The sequence below is a fragment of the Armigeres subalbatus genome, chromosome 3 (assembly GCF_024139115.2).
Source record: "Armigeres subalbatus isolate Guangzhou_Male chromosome 3, GZ_Asu_2, whole genome shotgun sequence".
Taxonomy (NCBI): domain Eukaryota; kingdom Metazoa; phylum Arthropoda; class Insecta; order Diptera; family Culicidae; genus Armigeres; species Armigeres subalbatus.
The window spans coordinates 308,027,409-308,054,764 of record NC_085141.1 but is presented as its reverse complement, the minus strand read 5'-3'; the positions used below and the strand labels follow the sequence as shown (position 1 = coordinate 308,054,764).

The 27,356-nt window shown below is 38.5% G+C and overlaps 2 protein-coding genes across 2 annotated transcripts in view; one reads left to right on the top strand and one right to left on the bottom strand.

Annotated features, from left to right (window-relative positions):
* The window catches only part of LOC134225183 (uncharacterized), a 96,175-nt gene that overhangs the window by 55,054 nt on the left and 13,765 nt on the right, over window positions 1–27,356 (top strand). The window contains exons 2-5 of the mRNA XM_062705045.1: window positions 16,729–17,176; window positions 17,239–17,353; window positions 17,409–17,986; window positions 18,053–18,298. Of these exons, the coding sequence (XP_062561029.1) occupies window positions 16,729–17,176; window positions 17,239–17,353; window positions 17,409–17,986; window positions 18,053–18,298 (1,387 nt within the window). The remainder of the gene's footprint in view (window positions 1–16,728; window positions 17,177–17,238; window positions 17,354–17,408; window positions 17,987–18,052; window positions 18,299–27,356) is intronic.
* LOC134219748 (uncharacterized) lies at window positions 2,431–7,431 on the bottom strand. The gene is made up of 2 exons (XM_062698614.1): window positions 7,348–7,431; window positions 2,431–3,258 (listed from the first exon to the last, which is right to left on the bottom strand). Exons 1-2 carry the CDS (start codon window positions 7,429–7,431, stop codon window positions 2,431–2,433), a joined length of 912 nt encoding a protein of 303 aa, XP_062554598.1.

Below are 27,356 nucleotides of genomic sequence, written 5' to 3'. Positions count from 1 at the left end.
GGTTCACTTTTCATCGATGTGATATATTGTAGGGTACCCTTCTCAATTAATTGGAAAATATTTGGCAGTTCTCTTGTATTGATTGGGATGCCTGACGCTAGAGTTAGGCTCACTTTAAAATTTCTTTCATGTATACGTATTGCCATGATAGGATCCTTTTTATGTTGACGTAATGAAAATTGCAGTTTTCTAAGTTTGTAGATTTGTTCGTTATTGACAGCTTCATACACACGGAGTTGATCAGGCTCTGGTAATCTGCTTCTCGTATTACTACTGACGAGACTAGGTTTGCGTAACATTGACCTAGTTTGTATTTGTAAAATGTGCATCGATTTTAGTTCATCTGATGTAACTTTAATCCTAGATAATGCATCGGCCATTACATTGCTTTTACCTGGGACGAACTCAATCTCAAAGTCGAAGTCTTCGAGATCCACTCTCATTCGAGTCAACTTTGACGATGGTTTCTTTATCCCAAAAAGGTAAACCAATGGTCGATGGTCAGTACGTACTATAAATTTTCTACCTAGTAAATATGGGCTGTAGTGCATAATGGCCCAATGAATGGCTGCTAATTCCTTCTCGATGATGTGTTTATTTGCTTCACCTTTTGTAAACGCGCGACTGGCAAAGCAAACAGGCAGATCATCGTTTCCATGTTTTTGCGATAAAACAGCACCGCATGCAAAGTCGGATGCGTCTGTTGTCAATATGAAAGTTCTGTCAAAATCGGGATATTGCAATATTCTGGGTGAAATTAACATGTTCTTTAATTTTTCAAAAGCATGCTGACATTCTTCTGTCCAAGTAAAATTAATGTTTTTACGAAGTAGTTTATTCAAGCAAGAACAAATTGTTGCAAAATTGGGGATAAATCTCCTATAATAATTGCACATAGCCACAAAACTTCTGACTTGATCAGCGTTTTGTGGTGTAGGATAATTTTTTATAACATCATGTTTAGAGCTATCAGGTAATATGCCTTTATCGGTAATTTTGTGACCTAGAAATGTCACCTCTATTTTGAAAAAGTTACATTTTGAAGGATTTAGTTTCAGATTTTTTTGTCTGAAACATTCGAAAACTTTTCTTAAATTTTTCAGATGGTGCTCGATTGAACAACCTACGACAATTACGTCGTCAATATATAAAAATGCACACTCAGGGTTCAAACCACTGAGTGCAATAGACATCATTCGTTGGAAACTGTTGGGACTAATGTTAAGCCCAAACGGTAATCTTTTGTACTGAAAATGTCCACGTTCCTGCAATGAGAATGCGGTAAACTCCCTAGAGTTTTTCTCGATCTCAATCTGGTGAAAGCCAGACATGAGGTCCAGGGTTGAAAAATATTTAGCTCTGCCAAGCTGATCGAGGATATCATCGATCCTTGGCAAAGGAAATTTATCTGCGAGTAGTTTTTTGTTCAACTGCCGGAAGTCAACTACTAATCTCCATTTTTTCTCATTAGTAGCGGACTTCTTAGGAACAAGTAATAATGGTGAGTTATAACTCGATACCGAAGGTTCAATAATATCGTTTGCAACTAAATCATCGACTTGATGACAGATTTCTTCCCTATTACAGTGTGCATTTCGGTAATTTTTAATGTAAACCGGTGTTTTATCCTTTAAATTTATCTTTTGTTTATAAAAATTATTACATGTTAATAAATCGTCTTTTAAGCTAAAAATATCATTAAATTCATTACAAAGTTGTTTTAAAGGCTCCTTAGCAAATGATGGAGTTCCCTCTAAATTTAACTCTGCATGCAGTTTTTCAAGCCTGGCGGCATTATGATTAGTTTGTATATTTGCTATATGAAATTCATTAAGATCAGTAAAGGTGAATATAGGGTTGTTTATTTGTACGGGGTGTTCATTAGTATTGATAATTTTTACATAAGGTGCAATATTATTTACAATGCCATTAGCACAAAAGACGCCTGGTGAAATGAAGAATTAATAACTACATCATTACTTGTATTAACATCTTTTATTATTCTAAAAACTTCTGACCTAGCCGGAATCCATGTGGATCCGTTTAGGTTGTTTTGAATAGGTACTTCTATTCGGGTATTGTTCACATATGCGGATAAAATCCATGTGTCATAATTTATTTCACATCGGTATGATGTCAAGAAATCTCTTCCCAGTATACCATCAGTAGGTATAGGGAAGTCGTCACTAATTAAGTGGAAAGTACTATTTACGGCTGTATTTTGTATGTAGGTTAAACAATTGATTGTTCCGGTGGTTTTTAATTCGCTAGTTGTTATCCCACGTAACACACATGTATTATTTGAATTAATAGGTATTCCCTGATTTAGAACATTTGATTTTAGCAATGAAATATCTGCTCCTGAATCAACTAGGAACGAGCATAGTTTGTTTGATGCGTTAACTGATACGTTAATAAAATTTGATGCTGCTACATTGATTGAGTATACTGACCCAATGTTCCTAAAAAATTTTGGTTCTGAGGTTGATTGGTTGAATTTTGTTGAGGTTGAGGGTTCATGTTCCAGTTTGAATGACCTTCGTCATTAACATATGGTTGTTGGCTGTAAATTGCGTTTGCTGCTGGTGCATCATTTTGGGCGTCAGCAAAATAAATTCTATGCGATTGTCGCCCTTGAGGTGGGTGACCACGGTAGTAAGAACGGCCACGATAGTTACCGTTATGCGGACGGTTGTCAAAGCGTGCTGCATTATTGAAACGTTGGTAATTTGCATGGGGACCACGGCGTGCAAAATTGTTGTTGTTACTATTCACACCCCTCTTCCAGTTTCCTCGCTGACCTTGGTTAAAGTTCTGATATCTTTTTTGGTTTGCGTTTATATTAAAAATGCGGTTGACATCGTTGCTTTCGGCATTATCCGGTAGCTCGTTAAGTTTTTGAATAGCTTGCTCAATTGTTGGAAATGAGCCAGCCTGTAGAACAATTTTCGCATTTTCTGTGGAGACGGTTTTAATCAACGTTTCCACGCCTGCTTTCGTAGCTATTTTCTTGGCAGTAACTTGTGGAATGCCCTCTTTAACGTATGTTCTTGATAATTGGCTGCAAAGCGATTCAATTTCTTCGCAGTATTGTTGTCTAGCTGTTCCCTTTTTTATAGCTTTTAACCAGTCTTCCCACGAACCTGAACTGAGTTCAACTTGAGTATACTTTTCTTCAGTTGCGTTCAGTTCCAAACCCGCATCGCTACTGTACTCAGGTTCGGGTGTATACCGTGTACCGAGCGGTACATGTATAAACTGAAGTACAAAACTTCGGTTCGAACTGTGGTACACCAAACACAGACGAGCTATATACGAACAAAAGACGAAGTAGGGTAACCGGCGGTAATGTTGGCCCTGGATGTAACATTGGCTCATCACGCAAATAAATCAATATTTCAGCGATAATACGTCGATTTGTAGGAAGATATTAACCACTGCTTCTTTAGAAAAGTGTATCAAACATATAGCTGCTTCATAACTCTAGATTTATACACTTCTTAAACTATTAAAAGCAATTATCTTTCGTGAAAAATCACTTTGACTCGGTTTTTTAGCAGCCATGTTTCGTTGACTTATGCAGGCTGGCTGTGCTAGAGTTTTGCATTTGCCAAATAAAAGAGTTTTCTGAATGAACATACCTGCTTTCGCACATCAGATGAATGGATAACAACCATACTATGTCAGCTATCATTTTTATTTCACAATTTCCATTAGTATAGCGACATAATTAACCAAAACTTTTTTGGACAATACTGGGGGCACCCGTAGCCAAATGGTGGCATGCGCTTTCGATTTGTAGCACTACGTTAGTATAGGTGAAACTCTAAAATCAAAACATTCTCACCAATAACCCGTACTGGAGAAAATAACCGAAAGCTGCAGATAGAATATCCGACGCTTGCGATTTGGTTTCTGAGAATTTTTGAAAAAACAGGTTAATCCACTCAACCGTTAAGTTTCTTTCGCAAATTACATAACGCTAAACTATTGTCAACCCACACCCAGCCCCTACTAACGCTTCATATATGGTAGAGTTCTTAAATTTATAAAGTTCTTAACGCTCAGACAAGTACCCTCCCACAACCTAAAACGTCATGTAGTTTGTGAATGGGCCCTCATGATGCTTTTCTCGAATCACGATATAATCGCTTTCATTCGCAGAACATACCAAAAATAATTGCCTACCTTACGGCTTCCAAACACGATTCAAGCAAAAGCGATTCAAGCATCAACCTTTCGAGGTTCGATACACCATTTTCTTTATAATTTTGCAAATAAATTATTCAATTAGTGTATGAATATTTAATTTAATCATCTTTCGCACGTATCCTACAAACATTTTCTCACTTAATAATGGAAAGATACAATGGATCGTATGTTTCATTAGATAAACTTCCAACGTCATTTCATGTGAATAATTTCAAGTCAAATTACTTGACAAATACCTTCATCATAATTTAGATCTATTATTGCTTGCAAAAAGCATTTTGATCTGTAAAATGAACCCAAAATAGTATTTTTTCAACTCGGGAAGTTGAAACACGTGAGAGTTTTGAGAGGATTCACAACAGCTGATCGATATAGAGAGGAGTGGAATCAAACGCACGTACCAATCATGAAACTTCAATGCAGGCAGAGTTAAAACAAGCATCCAATAATTGTATTTATGAATAATTGTGTAATAATATCAGGTAGTTGGCACAGTTATAACTGTTTATGCACAGTACAAAGCAAGGAATTGCCTAGAATAAGTTTTACAATTGGCTTTCTTCAGTAGTGCGTTATGCATCATCCCCACCTAAAGCATTGTTTACGTTTTGGAAAAAAGTTTCTTTGAGAGTATCGCGAGAGCGAGAGCAACACAACTGCCATGGTTTCAACTAGCAGTAAATCTCAAAATTATGCGGCAGCCAATAATTAACGTATGCAATTTGTTTGAAGGCGCAACATGAGGGCTAGAACATGTAGCCTTTTTGCAATTGCAGTTTTTAACACAGTTTTCATTTTTCTAAACTTCTTCACTTGCAAATATGGTAAATATTTGGGAAATAAATGATACATATAATTGTATTTTCGTTAGCATGTCCTTGGTAATCGTGCTATTGGGGGAATCTAAAACGCACTCTCACAATCAGTGTGGTAGTATTTTACATGCAACCAATTAGAATTCACGCTCAATAAGATGATTTGATTTTCTCTATTTGTTTGCATGCTGCCTTTATTCAACGCAAGCAAAATGACTGGCACTATAAACAGCAACCCATCTTTATCTTTCGTATGTTCGAAATCAACAATCACTCGTCCCAAGTGGGCTGAAAAATTATCCACATGATAGGGACACGGATGCCGATATTTTGGCCATTTCTCTCGAGACTTTCGCTGGTTTAAATGAGATATTGTGGAAATTCATCGTCGTCGTTTGCTATTTGGCGTCAAAACCAAATGTAAGCAAGCCGGCTGGTGGAATAATTCTGGTTGGAAATGCAATATATGAAGATTTATAGCGATAAATGTGCTCAGCCGTAGCATAATGGGCCAAGGTTTGAGCCGTTACCCCTATGTCACTGTAAACTTCGACGAAAAGAAGCGAAAGGAGAATGGGAGAGGCTGTAAAGATAAGAGTTGAATGCTAGTGTTCTGATCCAACGTTCTTTTTATATGTCGAAAGAAAAGTTAGAATAATTTTGGTTTTATTTGTTTTATTTTCAGCAGAGAATCAAAAAGAATAATGTCGTGTTGTTGAAGTACAATCAAAAGCTGCAAAGATTCTTTATCCAAGAACTTTCTATAAATGTACAATTTGTTATAATATTAATGGATTATTACAATTATCAGTGGTTAAAATAAACAATTAAATATATCAAAATCAATAAAAGTAGGTAGACATTAAAAAAGGGAGATCAAATTTCAATACATGTTAAATTTTCATAGAAAAATCTATCTATATTCAATATTACCTTGCAGTCAGTCATATTACCTAACAATTAGTCAGTCTATTTTAACTTTTTCCAACAAATATTGACAATCTAACAGTTTTTCACTGTGAAATTCTGAAATAGATCTCAAATTAATAGTCGATTTACATAATTATGTTGAAATCGAAAAATAATTTAAATTCGCACATATGCGATCAAGAACAGTGTTCTTGGTTTTAACTTCAATCAGTTTTACGCATCATATCATTTTTAAAAGCAAAGATATAAGGTGGACTTCAATTCAAAACTTGGATCATTCACATATCTGAATTTTTCTACTATTAATATAAATGTATTGTGTAATTATGTTCTATACTATTTATATGAAATAATTGGAGTAAAAGAAAAAATGTCAAGTTTCCAGAGACCGACTTTGAAGTAAATCTTGCAACGTGCTATTTTTTTTTTATTTAACCATTTATAAATGTAATAATAAATCAATAAATTATTTATGTTGAAGTCTACAAACTCATTATTTTTGGATAAAACTCAAATTCTACGATCATTTTGATACAGTTATCGAGGGGTGAGAATAGGGTTGAGATTAGGTCACTTTTTCAACAGCTTAGAATGTGTTTAGTGCAAGAAAATTAATTAATTATGAAAGTCCTTTTCGAACGATTTTGTAAATTTCTAGCATTCACAATTTATCAAATCCTACAAGAACCATTTGTTTTTTTTTGTAGATTTTTCTACACTTACATATATTATTAACAATAAGCAAAACCTTATGCCTAACCATGTTTTACGTTTTCAATTTGCAAAATTAAATTACAAAATTGGTGTAATAATTTGTGCAATATAAAGTAGATATTGAAAAACATTAAAAACAAGACGATCAATAATATTTACTTGCTATTCGATTGACGACATCACCAACTCCATCGAAAACATGTGTTGGCAGTCAAAAAATTGCACCTAAACTGTTCGTATTTGCGGTGACAAATGTTGCACCTCCCGTTCGGAATAAACGAACATAAGTGTGAAACACAACACGTCAGCTGTACTGTACCCTTACCGTACCGAAGTTTGAACTTGGGTTTGAAAATGAACTCGAACGCAAGTTCGGGTTTGAGAACATCATCGTGCGTTGCGGTTCGAACGGAAGAAGAGAGTTCAAAAAGAGTAACTACGCGTACTCTCGTACCGACCGGGTTTGATGTTCGTTGGGAAGACTGCTTTTAACTTAGCAAGAACCTGGTCTGAGGTTATTTTGCTGTCACAACTTTGGGTTAATTATTTCATCGATTGATTTGTTTTCAATATCAGTAAGCAATGCATCACGAGCCTTGCCTGAAATTCTCGTTAAAATGAAAAGTTTGAGTGTTGGGAGATTTGCTGCTTGTGTAACTGATTTTAAAAAATTTACGCTGTCTTTGAAACTGGACAGTTTTTCACTATCACCATCGAACGGTAATAGTATCGATGCGGCTAGTTTCGCATCGAAAGCCATATTTATGGGATTTTTGATGGTTACTTTTGTGGTATTTACTGTCTTGCTACGTATGACCTGCTTTATATAATCGATTGAATTTCTCGCTCTTTTTAGATAAGAAAATAGTTGGGTATCTGTAATTTTATTTTGCTTTTCAATCAACTCGGTTTCAATATCCTGAAATAATTTACAAGCGGCTTCTAGATTTATTTTTAATGTGTCTGATCCTGTATTTTTATTAATAGATTTTCTAAGATTTTGTTCGATTTGAAGTAGTTTATCTAGATTATTAATAAATGTTTCGCTCGGCATTACTCATATTTATCAGATCTAACAATTAGCAATTTTCAAATGTCACTAATAATATATTTTATGTAGAAACACTTCGATTGGTTTTACTTATCTGTCGGGTCGCTTTCCATCACTTCGTTTTATTAGCTGCCTTCTGCTGGCCTGGGCTGCTGCATCTGGATGTCAATCTGGAAATCTCGTTCGGTCCTCCGTTCTTTGTTGATAATTCTCATTTATAGCACATCAGCACATTGATAGTTCGTTTGTACATAGTTCGACACTTTTTGTTCAGGTTAAGTTAATCACTACACCACTTATTAGTCACCTATTGCGGTAGATTCTGATACCGGTCGGATCCATTTAAACACTTTGTACATTGTTCATCTGTATCTCCTTTCGCGCGGTCCTCTCCATTCTCGCGTGTAGCAGTTTGTTGTGGATCCTCAAGGCACCGTACACGATAATCATACCAAAAAGTCCAACTACGACTCCTGCAATGATTTTCACTTCCGTAGAGTCCATACTCTGCGTAACATAAGTGTTACCGAAAAGGAACGACATTTTTATCTTGTTCACTTTTCCACGTTATGCTAAGTATTTTTCTACTACCGTTTTGCATCGAATTGCCGGACGCTTCGAAAGCCGGACACTTCAATTGTTATTTGACTTTATTTACCATCCCAACAAGTATTTCTTGGGTTATCAGTGCAGGGAACGATTCTTAGACTTGAAACCATTTTAACAAATGTAAGTAATCCGTGATCTGTGGTAAAAAATTGAAAATTAGAGGTAAAAGTTGAAGGCATGTAATAATCAGCGGTGAATTTCGTTTTTCTTAGAATGCAGCTTAAGACTCAACATTAAAAAACTAAGCTCATATGTTCTATATTCTATCATTTGCAAGGGGTATTAGTAATTTATTAACATAGTATGATAGCACTCTTTGTCATGAATTAGAGAAATTGCTTGAGAATTCATAGTTTTATAATTTTTATTACATTTTCTGTATGTCCGGAAATCGAGGCAAGTTTTTACAATTGCTTCGATTTCCGGACATGCTGAAATGATGTTAAATAACTGTTTATCAGTTAAATTAATTGAAATCAAATGATTCGTAATGAGCAAGCATAGTAACAATTTCATTAGATTTGAGTTGCTACACCCCAAAAGGAACATTGCTTGCTCTCAGCTTATCGATATATACTTATACACATATTGTAAATGGTATCACTTTTTGAATTGCACACAAGTAGCAAAACTTGCTTTCAGTTTCTAGTGAAAGGTTGTCTTCAAAAGTATTTTTTTAACCATTCACATTTTTGTAGAAAAAAAACTAGCTTTTTTAACAGAATTGTAACCAGTCAAATAAAAAAACTCAACATTTCTCGGACACGCCCGGATTTATCAATCCACATGAATTAATTTTTTCAATCGCTCCTTTCAATCCTTGATTTCTAATAGCAAACTGAAACGGATTTCAAAAGACACATAAATACTACTAATGTCTATATTTCAAAGTATTTCTTAACAATGATAAGATAATGCATAATTTTAATTCTCCGATGTTCGTCCCATCAAAAATAAAGAAAAATAAAAGGATTTTTTGTGATTTTTTCCGTAGTGACTACGCAGGTTTATAAAAAGAATCGACGAGTTTGGTGCCATATTTCTTTGTTTCGCGATGAGATGTATATATATCCAGTGAAATGGAAATCGGCATAGTTTCCCCTATCATATTTATTTCTGGTATTTTTGATTAGAAAAGAATTTTGGTCATCTAATGATTCTCATGATCTATTGCGGCTTATCCACGTTGAATTTGAGAGGTAGTTTCGAAGAAAATATTTCATTACCCACAGACACGTCAAATATCAAAAAAGTGTTCTACCTTGAAAAATGAAAGGAGGGGGGTGGTGGGGGAGATTGTATGAAATTATTAGATTCCTAATGTTGTATATTGCAGTTAAATGCTCCCACTTGGTTTCAAATGCTGTTTTCTGGTAGTCCTGGTCAATCTCGGAGCAGAAACTTCGGATGGTACACACAACCGGGGGATGCCAGATTTCCATACAAATATGTATAGAAACCATACCTTACGGATATATATTAATCGAGAAATATGAATGATAGGGACACGGCAGGTATTTCCGTCCATCGTCGTAGGGGCTAAAACCAACGAAAGCAACGTACATTTGCTAGAACTCCACTATAGCAGAACGTTTCTCCTGAGCTTACGATTTGGTACGTATGAGTTTTACAAAAAAGCGTCTCTTTTATTGGTTTTCGAGACTATGACGAACAGACGAAAATACCTGCCGTGTTTGAGAATCAATATAGGCCAAACTCGAAGTGTCCGGAAATTCGAAGCAAAATTGTCCGGTATTTGAAGCATCCCTTATACTATGTCCGGATTTCGAAGCAAGCGATGTTCAATGTTTTCGATTATATTAGCTATTTCGTGCATACAAAATGAAATTTTCAGTACACTACAGCAAATTTGATAAGTTAATCTTGACAGGATGTGCTATCACTAAGTGCCAAGTACTTAATTCCGTTTGAAATATTCAACTGAAAATTCAGCAGTGCTTAGGTGTCCGGACTTCGAATCAAAACGGTATACTGTTAACACTTGGCGCTGTTCTTCGACTCTTCGCGGCGACTTTACAACACTTTGATTTGTTTCGGTTCGGTTATTTTACCTTTGTCACGGTCAGCCATTTGGCATGATCGGACTTCGGATACGATTTGTAAGTGACTGTGTATACTGGTTGGAATCTAAAAGCCGAATGAATTTATTGAAGTTCCATTGATGCAACGAAAGTTTGTTTTCCATGCTGCACGAGCGAAGCGAGTATGTTTTGGAAACGAGGCTGACTATGTACCGCACATGTGGCAACAATTAAGAAGGTTTCAAAATAATGAAATGAGGAAATATTAACTGCTGACTGGGAGGTCGCAGTTGTTATGCATATTTTGGGTGTTGACTGTGAGGTCGTCATAAATTTGAGAAGGCAATAAAAATAGGATATTCTGACGAGATGCAATTGCCATATGTGGGTCATGAGTACAGTACTGAAACTTGAGGCATTTAAATGAATTGAATTGAATTCAATATTTTAGGAAAGCGTAGTAATGTTACTACACATGCTCATTTGCCAATAAAGAAATCAGGATATGAGCAATAAATAAATTTGTGGTAAAATTATGTAAAATTTCCAGTTAAGAATTTCCCACAGAACAAAAATAAATTTGCACTTTGAAAAGCAAAAATTGTAATCCATAAAGAAATCAAAATGTTCCACGCCAACAAATACAAAATTTCCATAAATAAATCAATATTAGCAATAAAACAATTCCAAATTTTGCACAAAATAAATATTTTATTCTACAAAAATTAAAAACTTTCCAAGAAAAAGTCAATAAAGAGCAATAAAAAAATATGAAAATTTCTAAAAAAAAAATTAAGTCATAAAACTGAGCATTTTTTCATAGATTTTCTTCTTTAAAAGCGTAAAGTTCATGATAAACTTCATCAATTTTATTGCTTTTTAGTATTATTTTGTAAAAAAATTCTTATTTTTTAGTGCGCTTAATTGATTATTTAGTGTGTTTATTTTATTTTTTTGGGAAAAAATTATTTTGTGAATAATTTTGTAAATGTCTATTGCCAATATTGATTTACTTGGAAATTTTATTTATTTTTTCCATGGAACATTTTGATTTCTTTAAGGAAAATTCTTCGTTTATAATTGCAATTTTTATTTTTATAAGTGTTACCTAATTTATTTTTGATTTCTGGAAAATTCTTAATTTTCGTGGAAATTTTGTATTATTTATGAAAATTTCATTTTTATTTAATGCTCATACCCTGATTACTTTATTGGCAATTTCCTAATTTTTTATGGAAAATTTCTAATTCTTCATGGAACGAGAAGTCTAATGTGTACCGGAACGCCCATTCAGAGACGTTTTCCGAGTCTTTTTTTACTATGTTTTTCAAATAATGTAATAGTATGCCGGTAACGAAGCATCCAAAACATGTTGCTGAAGTATGCGTAATATGCAATAGTCGATGCATAATTGCGCCTAAGTGCAAATAGTTCCTGGAACATTCTAGAGAATCAAGATGGGCCATTGTGAGAGTTATAACTTAAGCTATAATAACTATATACTAAGCCAATGGATCACATCACCATTCCACATGACATGAATGCTATGAAGTATCATATTTCGATAATTGAAATGAAATTTCGATTATACTACCATTGAAGAAACGCCATCTCTTGCATTAATCGTTTTGACTGGTACCTTTTTTTTTTTTTTTTTTTTTAACTAATTTTATTTGCTAATTATCTAATACATGCATTCATCTCTTAGACTAGGTGTTCCGTGTTTTCTTAACACTATCATCCTTATTTGCTATGTTACTTTTTAGTTATTATTAATACATTTCAATTGCCTCTGGCAGTTAGAATTTTTCCTCTGGTTGAATTGAACCATGTAGGAATTACAATGTTTTCAACTTAAACTAAACTTAACCTATTTTATACTAAGGGTACAAGGAGTTAATCGTTGCAATAGAAGATTGCAACGATTTTTGTCTAAAATTGGAAATTATTTTGTTGGACATTTGTTGCAATGTCTCAATATTAGAAATTCTATGAAGTTCATTGGTACTATACCACGGAGGCAACTTCAGAATCATTTTCAAAATTTTATTTTGAATCCTCTGGAGTGCCTTCTTTCTGGTATTGCAGCAACTAGTCCATATTGGCACAGCATACAACATGGCAGGTCTAAAAATTTGTTTGTAAATCAAAAGTTTGTTCTTAAGACAAAGTTTTGATTTTCTGTTTATAAGTGGATATAGACACTTAATATATTTGTTACATTTGGCTTGAAGGTCTTCAATGTGACTTTCAAAAGTTATTTTTTTTATCTAGAAGAAGTCCTAAATATTTAGTTCGCTAGACCAATTAATTGGAACCCCATTCATAGTGACAATATGTCTGCTAGAAGGTTTCAAAAAAGAAGCTCTCGGCTTATGTGGGAAAATTATAAGCTGAGTTTTGGAAGCATTCGGGGAAATTTTCCATTTTTGCAAGTGAGTGGAAAAAATATCCAAACTTTTTTGCAATCTACTACAAATAACACGAAGGCTTCGCCCTTTGGCTGAAAGGCCCGTGTCATCTGCAAACAAAGATTTTTGACACCCTGGTGGTAAATCAGGTAAGTCAGAAGTAAAAATGTTATACAAAATGGGCCCCAGTATGCTGCCTTGGGGACACTAGCCCTTACAGGTAATCTATCAGATTTAGAATTCTGATAGTTTACCTGCAGTGAGCGATCTGATAAATAATTTTGGATCAGTTTAATAATGTACAGAGGAAAATTTAAATTCATCAATTTTACAATCAAACCTTCATGCCAAACACTGTCAAATGCTTTCTATATCAAGAAGAGCAACTCCAGTCGAATATCCTTCAGATTTGTTGAGCCGAATTAAATTCGTTACTCTTAATAACTGATGGGTGGTTGAATGCCCATGGCGAAAACCAAATTGTTCATCAGCAAAAATAGAATTGTCATTAATATGAACCATCATTCTATTTAAAATAATCTTTTCAAACAGTTTGCTTATTGAAGAAAGCAAACTGATTGGGCGATAACTAGAAGCATCAGCTGGTTTTTTTTCCGTCTTCAAAATTGGAACAACTTTGGCGTTTTTCCATTTATCTGGAAAGTATGCCAATTGAAAACATTTGTTAAATAAATTAACCAAAAAGGATAAAGAGCTCTCAGGAAGTTTTTTGATAAGTATGTAGAAAATACCATCATCACCCGGGGCTTTCATATTTTTAAATTTTCTAGTAATAGATCTCACTTCATCCAAATTAGTTCCCAACGAAGGGTCAAAAACATTCTCTTGATTGAGAAGCTCCGTGTAACCTGATCCTCAATTGGACTAGCGAAACCTAGACTAAAATTATGGGCACTCTCGAACTGCTGAGCAAGTTTTTGAGCCTTTTCGCCCCTTTTTTATAAAAATTTTTTTTCCTCTTTTAGCGCTGGGATTGGGTTTTTTGGGTTTTTTAAAATTTTTGTTAATTTCCAAAAGGGTTTCGAACTGGGATCCAACTTCGAGACATTATTCTCAAAGTTGGTATTTCTCAGAATAGCGAAACGTTTTTTAATTTCATTTTGCAAATCTCGCCAAATAACTTTCAACGCGGGATCGCGAGTTCTTTGGTATTGCCTTCGCCTCACATTTTTAAGACGGATCAGTAGCTGAAGATCGTCGTCAATAATAATGGAGTTGAATTTAATTTCACATTTAGGAATTGCAATGCCTCTGGCTTCGACAATTAAATTTGTCAAAGATACGAGCGCATTGTCAATATCACTTTTGGTATCCAAAGGAATATCAACATCAAAATTCCTATCGATATACGTTTTATATAAATCCCAATCAGCTCTATGATAATTAAAAGTAGAGCTGATTGGATTATAAATGGCTTCTTGTGAAATTTCAAACGTCACAGGAAGGTGATCAGAGTCAAAGTCAGCATGAGTTACCAATTGGCCACACAGCTGACTTGAATCCGTTAAAACTAAATCAATTGTAGAAGGATTTCGACTAGAAGAAAACAAGTAGGGCCGTTGGGATATTGAATAGTATAATATCCCGCAGAACAATCTTCAAATAAAATTTTGCCGTTGGAATTGCTTTGAGCATTATTCCATGAACGGTGTTTGGCATTGAAGTCACCAATTACGAAGAATTTTGATTTGTTGCGAGTCAGAATTTGAAGATCAGCTTTCAACAAATTCTTTTGCTGCCCATTGCATTGAAAAGGCAAGTAGGCTGCAATAAAGGCAAATTGTCCAAAATTTGTTTCAACAGAAACTCCCAAGGTTTCAAAAACTTTGGTTTCAAACGAAGAAAATAATTTATGTTTGATACGTCTATTAATGACAATGGCGACCCCACCACAGGCGCTGTCAAGACGATCATTTCTGTAGATAAAATAGTTTGGATCTCTTTTAATGGAGAGTCCTGGTTTTAAATACGTTTCAGTTATAATGGCAATATGCATTATTATGAACTGAAAGGAAGTTGAATAATTCATCTTCCTTACCCTTTAGAGAGCGGGCATTCCAATTTAGAACTTTCACACAATTATTTGGATCCATTGAAACGGAGTCCGATAACAATTTTTGTGTGTACTTTATACCAACCTGAACAGCTTCAGGAATGGTATTTGCTTTGAACATTGCATCAATCATGTGATGCAATTGTTCAGTTAAAAATCAAAATCGGAAGCAGTCATGCTACCTGAATCGGCAACATGACCGTTATTTTCCGTTGGGACATGGGTATAAACCTCATTTTGAGAAGAGAAATTTTGTCTACCAGCAGCGATGTTTGCATACGTAGGTACATTCGAAAAATTGGAATTTACTGAAGTGCTTGCTACCCGTTGACGAGCGGCAAAATTTGTTTGTGAATTGTGGTGGGTATGAATTGCTCGACCGGTAACCGGTTTCGAAATTTGAGCGTTTGAAAATGTCTACCCGTCGAATCTGGGATCCGATTGGAATTTCCCGTCATCAATTTTGCACGGAATTCAAAACTTTTGCGTGAAGGGCATTCCCAGAAATTGGATTTATGATTGCCCCCACAATTTGCACATTTAAATTTATTGAATCTTCTATCACAGGACATGCGTCCTTGGCGTGAGAGGTTCCACCACAAATCATGCATTTAGCATCCATGTGACAATGTTTGGTTCCATGACCCCACTTTTGGCACTTACGGCACTGGGTGGGGTTTTGAATTTCCCCAGGCCTGCGGAAATGTTCCCATGTAACACGGACATGAGACATAATACAGGCCTTTTCCAAACTTTTCATATTATTTAGTTCACTTTTGTTAAAATGAACTAAATAAAATTCTTGAGAAATGCCCTCTGGGAAGTACCAGAGTGGGATTTCTTTTTTCATCTTAATTACTTGGACTGGTGAAAATCCAAGTAATTGAGAAATTTCAATTTTAATCTCATCCAGTGATTTATCATCACTGGGAGACCTTTCAAGACGACTTTGAACAATCGCTCAGTTTTGTCGTCGTATGTGAAGAATTTATGGCGCTTCACAGTTAAATACTGAAGAAGACGTTTGCGATCGTCAAAGGATCCCGGCAAAACGCGGCAGTCACCCTTCCTAGCAATCTGAAATGAAACCTTGATCCCCTGAAGGTTACTCAAAATCTCATTCCTAAAGCCAGAAAACTCGGCAACAGATACCACAATCGGCGGAATCCTTTGCTTTTTCGCATGAATCGAATCACCTGGGCTAGATTCGATTTGCTCAATATCATCATTAATCAAATCGAACTGATTGCTCAGTTCGATAGGAGAAAAATTATTTCCGAGATTAGAGTTTGAAGGAATATCTGAATTCACCAGCTTCCTTCTATTTTTTCCGCGCTTTGGCAGGACGGTCTTGAAACCTTGTTTCTTAGAAGGAAGTGGAGAATTCAAAGACTCTCCCTTCCTCTTGTTTTTATTAATACTCATTGCTGAGCGTGGAGACGTGACCTTCTAAGAGGTTTTTTCCCAGAACGGTGTCCCTGCAGGATTACCACCGCTTGTCGGAATTTTACTTCCACAAACGGGTCCAACGTAAAACGAAGGCACGGGTCCTTGCAAAGATCGTAACGGGATCAGTGGGTACAAATAGCGCTAAGAAGCACCGTTGAAATTAAAATAGCTTCGGGTAGTATTAAAAACTTCCGTCCGCAAAGAGAGAAAGAACCGCACAGCACGAAAGCACGATGCGGTCTGACGATTGACTGGTACCTTATTTACTGATGCGCATGCTCATACCAAAATATGAAAAATGCAGAATACCAAAAATTAAAAAATGATTCGTAGATATTAAATTAAGAAGACAAGTAGATAATAATGAATCAATAAAATAAAAGCTTTTAAATTAAAATCGTTTTTCTTTTCTCTTCTTCAGGCATCGCAGGTCTGTCTCGATCAACCCATCAGACCCCAGAGTCTCATATCGGACGACATTGAGATACAGCCAAAGTACGAGAACAAGTTCCTCCACGCCGTGTACCACCCATCGATGCCGGATCACTGTCGGGCCCCGCTCAACGCAGCCCTGCTGGCCGAGTGCGACAACAGCGGTTCGCTGTACTCGATCCAGTCGGCACCGGTTGTCCCGTCAACCGGTGACACCGCCATCAATGGGGCCATGTCCGGTACGCTGCTGCCGATCGACCCCATGGGAGCGGACGCCATCCTGGACCGGCAGCGGGATTCCTACCCGGGAGCTACCGGCCCACTCATTAGTCCGCTTCATTCCGGCAGCATTCCTCGGGAAGATCCTCGCACGGACACCTTGCTGCGACCGTCTTCGTTGGCCTTCGACACTGGCTACCACGTTGCCAAACCTCTTGGTGAGAATCTATGCAACCGAGAATTGTACGAGTTTAAAACTTATTGAATCCTTATTTCACAGCTGAGCCCCAGTTGTCTGCCGACTTGGACGAAGACGACAATGAAAACCTTTTGACTGTTTCGAGTTTAACCGCCAGGCCGCTGATTGCAAAGTCTCGTGAACTAAGAAGCAAAAAGTGAGTCGACATAAATGGTGATTGGCAATAGCTAACACGCTTCAAATGTTTTCAGGGAGGTTAAGATCAAGCGTAGAAGAAAGGTCATCACCGAAATTAGTAGCGAAGACGACGACGAAGGACCTCCAGATGGAGGCTACGGATGGGTTATCGTATTTGGAGCATTCTCCGTTCAGTTTTGGGTTGCAGGCCTGGTCAAATCGTACGGAGTACTCTACGTAGAAATCTTAGAAAATTTTCCCAACTCATCGGCAACCACGGCTTCGTGGATTCCGGCTATTTTATCCGCTTTGTGCTTAGTTTTAGCCCCGGTGTCTAGTGCTTTGTGTCAACGTTTCTCGCCGCGTATCGTCGTAATTATTGGTGGGGTCTTCTGTGCCCTTGGGCTCACGTTGAGTTTTTTCGCCACAAGTCTGTACCATTTGCTGCTCACCTTTGGAATACTCACCGGAATCGGCGGTGGATTGTCCACCACGCCCGGTATTGTCATCGTTTCGCAGTACTTCGAGAAACGACGGGCTTTGGCCAATGGAATTACCATTTCCGGCACGGCGGCCGGAAGTTTCATATTTCCGATGCTGATCGAGCGACTGATTCAGTTGTTCGGTTTCCATGGAACCATCCTTATCTTGGGTATGACAAAATACAACGAAACCTGAGATCATTGCAACTAATTTCCCGCTCGTTTTTTTTTTGTAGGTGGCTGCATGCTGCACGTGTGCGTGTCCGGAGCGCTTTACCGCCCGGTAGACGATGGGGCTCAGAAAAAGCCTAACCAGCGGGAAATCACGCCGTATGCGACGCGCATGGATTTCAAGGACAACCTTGGCCACCTTAGCTCATCGGAGGATCACCTGAGCCGACGATGTCTGGAGGACTTATTTTTGGACGAAACAATTCGTGCCGACAAGAACCGCAACAGTTTAAACTTTGACGGCAAGTTTGGTAAGTTTGAGAAGTTCCGAAAGCAGAACGGATGCCGCCAAACCTTGGGAATCATCGCTAGGTTTATGGTGGACAAAGTTCGTTCCTGTATTTCGTAACAAACTTGGTTTCCCTTGTAAATAGTTTCCAATCGATAGTCAGCCATAATGTAGATAAAAAGCGTGTTTAGTTGAGTAGGGTCATAGAGTTTAAGCTTTGCGGTCCAAACTCAGGTTTAAATTTCATTTTGCTCATCCCTTCCGTTCGTATATTTAACTCAGTTCCGTGCAGGCAGATACTATCTTCAGGCAACGCGTTCGGGTAGGATTTTGTTATGACTTTCCTAAATTAATTTATTTCTAATTTTTAACGTCCGGGTCGATTGGTAGGCTATCAGGAAATACCGTGGTACAATGTTAGGAATCTCCCCACTTCACGTTTTGGTCTCTAGGCAACTTTATAGGACGCAAGGGATTTCGGCCCTTTTCCGGCAGCGCAGTGATAGGAAATTTATGCAGCTGGCAAAAATTATTTAAAAAATTTCTAACTGAGGATGCATAAAAGGTTCCTACTTTTCCCATCGAAAATAAATTGCTTATAATTTTTTTTAGATTTCTTGCAGATCAGATATCTCAGCTGTTCGTAATGACAGTTAAAAGACACATGAATCGGTAAACGATCTGCCGTATGTGCATCACGATATGCATACATCCCTGCGGGTGATTTGAACCATGTGTGTAATTTACCTTTGAAAAGTCTGATTCGAATTGATTTCTCAGTTTGGTTGTACTAAGTTTTGTAACCATTCTTATTATTGTTATTAATGTTTCATTTTTCATTATTTAGACAAACCAGGACTGACGGTGACTAGACTAAACGAGACATTGACCTAATATGATAATAACGTCTATGAGCTATCACTTAGTGGGTGTTCCAGACCTCGAGACATAGATTTTTAATATAATCACTGACAAACAGACGTAACACTAAAGAAATTTCCATCGACCATGACTTCAACGATCAATTTGAATTTGATCGATTGCGCGTTTCACAAGTAGAGGCGCTAGCGTCGTAATCCTTCGAGTTTGACATTTCACTCCAGCGCCTTCTGGTGACAATGTCATACGAAACATTGTTTTGTGCAACATGCTCGCAAGATGGTGGTAGAGGAGATGGGCGATGGATTTTTCTGAAAAATGTTCAAACTGTTACGTCTGTTTGTCTGTGATATAATGTTTTCCCTGGGTTTGAAAGAATTTCAATTCGAAAGGTTCCCTCGAACAGTCCGGAATTCGAATCCACATTCTCCAGCTTTGTTATATTGTACCTTAATCACCAAGCACTGCTGAAGTCAGTTAATTTTGAGATTGAGTCTGACCTTCGGCAAAAAAAGACGTTTGTTAGAAAATTCATGTCAGCAGCGATTATTGAGATCTGATCATTTGAATACGGTACGGTTTATTGATAGCCTCCGCAGATTAGTGCATTAATACTGCCTGCTTCTGACAATCTCACGATTTGTAAGAGTATTGACCGCCATGTCTATGACTTCAATGATGAAATGTTTCAGAATTAAAAAAAAATGACTAGCGAGGAGCTTTCTGACGAATGGGATGGAGCGGTGGAAGGGTTAGTACTTAGAATTTTCATGCTCGAGGCAGTTGATAACCTGCGTCAGTTCACGCATCTCCGGGCGCAAGCGTTTATCGAAGAGCAACTTAAAAATCAGAAGGTCGGTAATTCAAACCGTGTCCTTCTCCAAATCAAGCAACAATGCGTCTTTTTATCTCGCGGAAAGCGTTATTATCACATGTCAAAAGTTTCCCACGGTAAATAAATTCTTTAACAAGTTCAAACATATCTCCGCCAAGCACTGCCTCAGCACCAACATCAAGCAGTAGGCCACACTGCCACTGTCTCTACCCGTAACCATGTACTTTGCCTTGATAGAGATGAGGGTTAAGATTTTTCTCACCGATTTCCTCTTCAGTGGGACAGAAGCCTCCAGTACTGACCTACGATCAATTCCAATGAGGTTGACGTTGTCTACAGCATATGTGATTGTGTGCTGATAGTGCTGTTCATCTGCACCCTCAAGTACAACGCAAATTCGAAAGCGCATTACAGTCGAAGGTCACAAACAAGATTGAAACTTCGTCCGTAATTCGAACAGTTGATTTCGAGTCATCTAGCGTTGTACGTTTCAACCTGATTAGTTTCGCTGGAAATCCATGTTTAAATATGATGTGCCATAGCTAACCGGAACCGGAGTCATGAAGGATCATCCGTGTGTTAAACATCTTATCCATCGTTGAATTCCTCGAGCGTTTGCGTCATAATTTTTACGCCCTTGTTGTTTTAGACCTTCGCAACTAGACTCAACTAAATTGAACATGAATAGAGTAGAAGTGGAAAAGTAGACCTACACCATGGCTCATAGATTTCACAGACGTAGGCACTAAACACATGCACTCATACACACTAGCACAGAGAACAGACGTTGAAGCTGCACTCACCATGTTGTGATAACTTTTTACTGTTCATTTTGAATAACTTTGGAATGTCGCCGTTATCCCGTGCATAATCAGCGCTAGCGTCATCAAAAAATGCCACTGTGCGCTAGCGTCGTTACGCACGCAAGAGCATACCAGCGCCATCGGGTTGTCAAAATGAGATTGTGAGTTGCAATGTCGACGTCGATGGCGTTGAGGTTCGCTGTGTTTGTTTACACATGTTTTGCAAGAAATTTTGTTCGAGCCTCCATGTCTGTTCTCTGTGACACTAGGGTGCAAATGAAATTCGACTTTTCGAATTTCAAAAACGGGTAGCGCTCAAAAGTTTCATCTCCTCGAAAAAAGTCGCTATGTAAAATTTTAGCGTGTGTTCGACCAAAGCGGTCAAAGTTTGACTATTTTGAAACACGAAAATTTCCCAAGGGGGAGAAATCAATTTTTTTTATGCCAGATGTCTTAGAAATGCATGAAACGTCGAAATCTGGTTTATCTCGAAAAAAAAAAATTTTTTGAAAAAAAAAAAGACTTTTTGGGACTTTTTGAAACTAAGAAAATTTTTCGAAATTAAAAAAATGATAAAACGTCGAGATCTAGTGTTATCTTTAAAAAAAAATTGGTGTTAACACGATGTTTCATGGATTTGTAAGAAAATTGGTATCAAAACAATCGATTTCGAAAATCAAAGTCCCAAAAAGTCATTTTCTTCCAAAAATTTTTTTATCGAGATTACACCAGATCTTGACGTTTCATGCATTTTTGAGACATTTGGCATCGAATTATATTTTTTTCGAAAAATTTTCTAAGCTCCAAATTGTTTTAAGTCCCAAAAAGTAGTTTCACAAGTAATCAATGCAATAATTAGTAAATCGATAACGCAGACATAAACAATTATCTTTCGTTGACTTTTTATCTTAATGCACGGTTTACGTTTTCATTACCGATCTCTCATTTTGTCGTAATCGAAAATAATAAACCAAAGCTTTATTTTAGGAGTGGTTCAATAATTACGTTATAGATTTGTCAAACTTTTTTTCCAATTCAACACCTCTATGAAAGATTTGAAATTCTTTATTTATAGGGTAATTAACCCCTTATATTTAAATGGGTATTTATCAAGAAAAAGTATAAAGTATTTGAAAAAAATGGCAGCAGAAATAGTTTTTAATTTGATGTTACAATGTGAAAAACGATACTGAGTACCGGTGGGAATCGACCCCACATCTCCCTGTACGCAAGTCGGGTGTTCTACCACTATGCTACGGTTAGCTTAAGGTTACCCTCATTAGGTTACACTAGCGGTAATGTAAAAGTAATAATGTACAGTAAGATTGACCAAAAGGATATCAACCTAAGTAATCAAAATCAGCGGTTCCTCAAGAACAAAACAAGTTATCGATTTGATCTCAAGCTTTGCTCGAGAAGACCGTTCATCTTTTAGGCACTTTACCGATTTACTTGCAACAGATTACATTCGACGAGAAATCCTGTCTCATTCTTTTCTTTTGAAAATTGGTCGATTTTGATGACCAAAATGGTATTTTGAACCGATGTCCGCTCTAATGAGCCAATCATAAGTTTGCTTGTCGAAATTCTCTGCAGACTGCTTTGCAGTTTCGTCAATACCTGGGCAATCAGGGCAGACTAATTCTCTAAACTATGCTTACGCTGAAATTACACCCAGATTTACGGTTGTACACGGTTGGAATTCAATAATTTCACGGTTAACCTGAACTTTCACAGCTTTTTAAATACCCCCTTGAAATTTCTTTGATTTATGGAATTTTTTTCGTGGGGTTAACTCATTGTTTCATTGACGCTTAAGGTCTTAAACGACTAAAACCAAACCGTGTAAAAAAACCTGGGTGTATAGGCATTCAAATATTTGCATAATATCTGACAGTCAAGCAGCATTGAATGTTTTAAAATCAGCAACATGCAGATCTAAACTCGTTTGGGAATGTGTTCAGTCACTCCAAACCTTGAGTTGTCGTAACAAAGTGAACCTATATTGGGTTTCTTGTCCATTGTGGCATTGAAGATAATGAACAAGCTGATATGCTGGCCAGACTTGGTTCATCTCGACAATTCATAGGTCCCGAACCATTTTGTGGTGTATCTGCGTGTTCTCTTCGAATCGAGCTCAAATCTTGAGAACATTCTAAAATAAACATCTGAAAAACACCTTGCTTGCAAGGCAGTCAAAACATTTCATCACACCAAACGTATTTATCACTCGCAACATTTTAGATCTTTCAGAAAAAATCTTAACACATACACAGGTATTATAACAGGCCATTGTCCGAGCCGATATCACTCGAAGCTGTTAGGAAAACTTCAATATGATGTATGTCGGAACATCTGTTATGCCATTGTCCGGCAATTCCGACATCATCCTCGATAATGACGAGTTGTTGACGATAACCTCAGTCTTATGTTGAGCGAGCTCCGACACCGCCACTTCCGCTCCAATCCGCCACCATACTGATCGCGTGTGCTGCGGTTTGTTCTACCTCGGGAAAAAAAACTCCCCGTAGGGTTACGTCATCGCCGACGAACTTGACACCAGGAAGGTACTTGAGTCTCAAAACTTCGCCGTATATAAGGTTCCATAATGCCGGGCCCAGTATTAATCCTTGCGGAACTCCTGTGGTAATAAAAACGCTTCTCTGACCGGCTTAAGTCTCGTATAAGAGTAGGGTATCCAATCATGGTTTGAACCAAATGGCGGGTTTTAGATGAGCCGTCAAAACAAAGTTGATTTATTTCATAAAGGGACGATGTTAGAACTGCGATTTCTAGTTTATATGAAAGCTTAGTTCATTATTTTTCCAAAACATCCTGGGTGCACATATTTATGCATAGTTTTATTGAAAAACTTAAAAATTACATAACTTTGATTCGTACCATGGTTTGAACTACACTGTTCATGGTTTGAACTAAATTCGTACCATGGTTTGAACTACTGCAGCAGCCAGCAGCTCCTAAATATAATACTAATCACATGCATGAAACGCTGAGGAAATCTATAAAAAAGCAAATTTGTATTACTATTCATCTTCTCGCATTCGATTAGTAACTCTAAACGTGTGAAATCGTCTAAATTATCGATATGAAAATTGCGATTTTTCATATTGGAAATGTAAACAAAATGCTCCAGCTAGGCGCATGCAGCGCTCCTAGCGGACAGCAGCAGAACATGACTGCATTTACAAGTTCAAACCATGGTACGAATTTAGTTCAAACCATGATCAGTTTTTACCTTGTATAAATGTTACTATTTTAACTATTTAAAACTTGTTTCTCAATTGTATGATGATGTCAATCGATTACAGATAAAAATAGCGTTCTTTTGATATATTGATCTCACTCCTGAGTCATTAAATGTGTCCTTTACGAGCTATCTGAAATGATGCCACTGGTGGGGGGATTTAGCGCAAATTCAGGACGTTTTTAAATCGCTTTATTTTATTACTTAAACAATATGTACGAATGTTTAAATGAACTCTATCACTTCCAGTATACCTAAATATGCCATTCATACTGTTTTAGGTTCATTTCCTGCCAATGAGATGGTAATTTCTACTGATTTCAAAATGGTTCAAACCATGATACGATTTTCATTAGTTCAAACCATGATTGGATACCCTACACGGTTCTGGCAGTAGCTTTCCAAGATCCGATACAGGCCCACCAGCAAGCTAAGCAGGCGAAACGAGAGCGCGATGGCATCCCAGTTGGCACTGTTGAATGCATTCTTCACAGAAGTGTCATTAATGCGCAGTATCGAATACCTCGCCTTTTCCGTTGGATCTCTATCTCAGCAGTCTTTACCACTGAGTTGATAGCGTCCAACGTGAACTTGCCATCTGACCCGAGCAACACACATGTTGTAAATCAGTCTATTATACTCATATACGACTAAATTTGGTCATATATGAGTTATTTCAACCAAATCAACGTGAATTGTGCTGCTAGGGGAGTACGGGATCAGCCTGTTGAGGATGATCCTATACAGCAACTTGCCGGTGGTGTCGATTGGACAGATTGGTCTATACGTCGACTGGCGGCTTCCCGACCTTCGGCAACAGCACCAATTACTGCCCTTTCCATCTTTCGGGGAATCTACACTCCTCAAGGCATCTCTGCATAGCTAGCCTGATCATGTTCGGGTTCGCTATGATTACTGTCATGAGAGCGCTGTTTGGAACACCATCAGGCCCTAGAGCTTTGTTCGTTGCCAGGGAATTAGCCACCGCGAGTAACTCTCCATTCGTCACCGGAGCCATGGGTGCAGTCGACCCATAACGCCGTGCGGTGCAGGAGGCCAGTGACTTGTGGCTCGGGGCAGAAAGAATACCTCCAACCTATCATTGGTCTTGGCCATCACAATCCTGTAGGCGTCACGGATTCGCGTTGGCACTTTCGCACAGGTTGTCGAAACACGGTCTCTTGCTGCTTTTAATGGCTTTGTTAAGGGCTAGTTTCGCAAATCGAAACACTTTACGGCATCAAGCACGAGTCTAGCCTTAAGGCAGGTCGGCACTCCACCAATATACCGGGCGTCTCCCATTTCTCGGCAGGGCTTTTCTCGGCATGGTGGCGTCACACGCGCATGCTAGGGCAGCTAACAGCGCATCCCCGTAGGCGTCGTTGTAAATCCAGTCCCAGGGCCGGGTGAAAACTTCGCTGTTGAAGTGATTGATATCGTCCCTTCGTGCAATAGCCGCCATCCTAGGCCCGTCCGCCACCCAATTGCCGCTATCGTCATAGGCATTGTACGGGTCGGACAGGAGGGCGACATCGGTCGTCGATTCCGAGATCCAATACTACAGCAGCTGTTGGGCAGATGCACAATGGAAAAGATTGAGCTGTGCTACTGAAACGGCTTCTTCTTTTTGACGTCACCGAAAGGATGCGAAGATCCACCCATAACGTGTTTACGGGCTTCTTGCTGGCACAGATGAGACACTTTGGTGCCGTATCGTATTACTGCCCATTGTGCCCTTCCTCACCACAGCGACAACACAGGTTGTTACGGTCTGGACCCGTACAGTAACAGGACTTGTGTCCGAACTCTAAGCACCGATACCACCTTTCCACTGAGTATGCTTATTGGCGATATTGACCAATCGATCTTCAACTTCCCTGGTTTTAGGACCTTTTTAGCTTCCGCCCCAAGCAACACACTTGTCATAAACGAGTTACTGTAACCTATATACGACCAAATCTAGTCATATATAAGTTGCTGCAACTGAATCGGTCTATATTGTGCTATTAGGGGCGACCAGTAACCTGAAGTAGGCTTCCTGCGTATCAAAGGGTCCACCTTTTAGGCGTACAGAGGTCTTTTCAACATGTGTACTGCACTGCATGCTAACGGCAAAGACGATGTCGTCTGCATCCGTGACCTCGTCTAGTTGTTTACGCTGAAGGGTCCTTTTGGCACCCAACGATCCCACGTTGACGCTGTCACCCAGGACCTCCTGGACCAGTTTCTTGTAAACCGTGCAGCTCGATTGTGCCTTGGTGCGTCTAACGCTTCGCACGTCCTGTCCCAGAGCCGAAAGTCTTTCGGCCGCCCGCTTCAGGACTTCGGCGTATTTTTTCTTGTCGGTTTTAACCTACAAGACCTCACCTCCGGGGGGCCCCTCTTTAGCCACGCGGTACAATGCAAGACCATGCTGAGAGTGGCTGGGTTCGATTTCCGGTGCCGGTCTAGACATGTTTCGGATTGGAAATTGTCTCGACTTCCTGGGCATAAAAGTGCAAAAATGATAACCTGGCTTAGAAACCTCGCAGTTAATAACTGTGGAAGTGCTTAATGAACACTAAGCTGCGAGGCGGCTCTGTGTGGGGATGTAATGCCAATAAAAAGAAGAAGAAGAACCTCACCTCGAAATGCGTTTGACTTCCGCTTCGCCCTACAAACCACCTACCAGAGATTTTCGGTCTGTTGTGCCGATGGCAAAGGCTGGCTGGTACTCTCTGAGGCTCGACGGCTTACGTCTTGTTGGTGCCTTTCACCTTCTTTTTAGGCCGAGAAGTAACGACGTTTCGCCTTTATGGTCGCGCATCGTTTAGCTCTGCGTTTGCGTTTCCGTAACCGGATTGCTGCCTGAGCCGTTTCTTCGTTGGCCGTCAAAGCGAAATCAATCGCCTCTTGGGCCATCGTGGTTCATCCATGGAAGGAGAAGGCCTCGGTCTGCATACCTTTGTCGGCTTACTCGCTTCCCGCCATCCGCCTGATGAACAGAGCACCAGAAGGTTCTGCTTTAGATCTCTGCTGATGTTCATCCGCGCGCTCGTGTACTCGATTATCTCGTCGTTGCCACCTGCATCCTGGGTAGTGGCCCGCCGAACGTGCTGATAGGGCTATCGGGGAGATTCTGGTGCTGCTGGTAGCAATCTCCGTCACTCCACTCTTCCTCCTTCTCGGAGGAGATGTCGCCAGACTTCTTTTGGCGAAGTCTTCAGCACTTATTTCTATTGGGCCATCCTTGTGGCTACTGTCGAATCCTACTGGAGTACCCAAGTAACCATTAGCACTATATTACGCCAATCCGCCA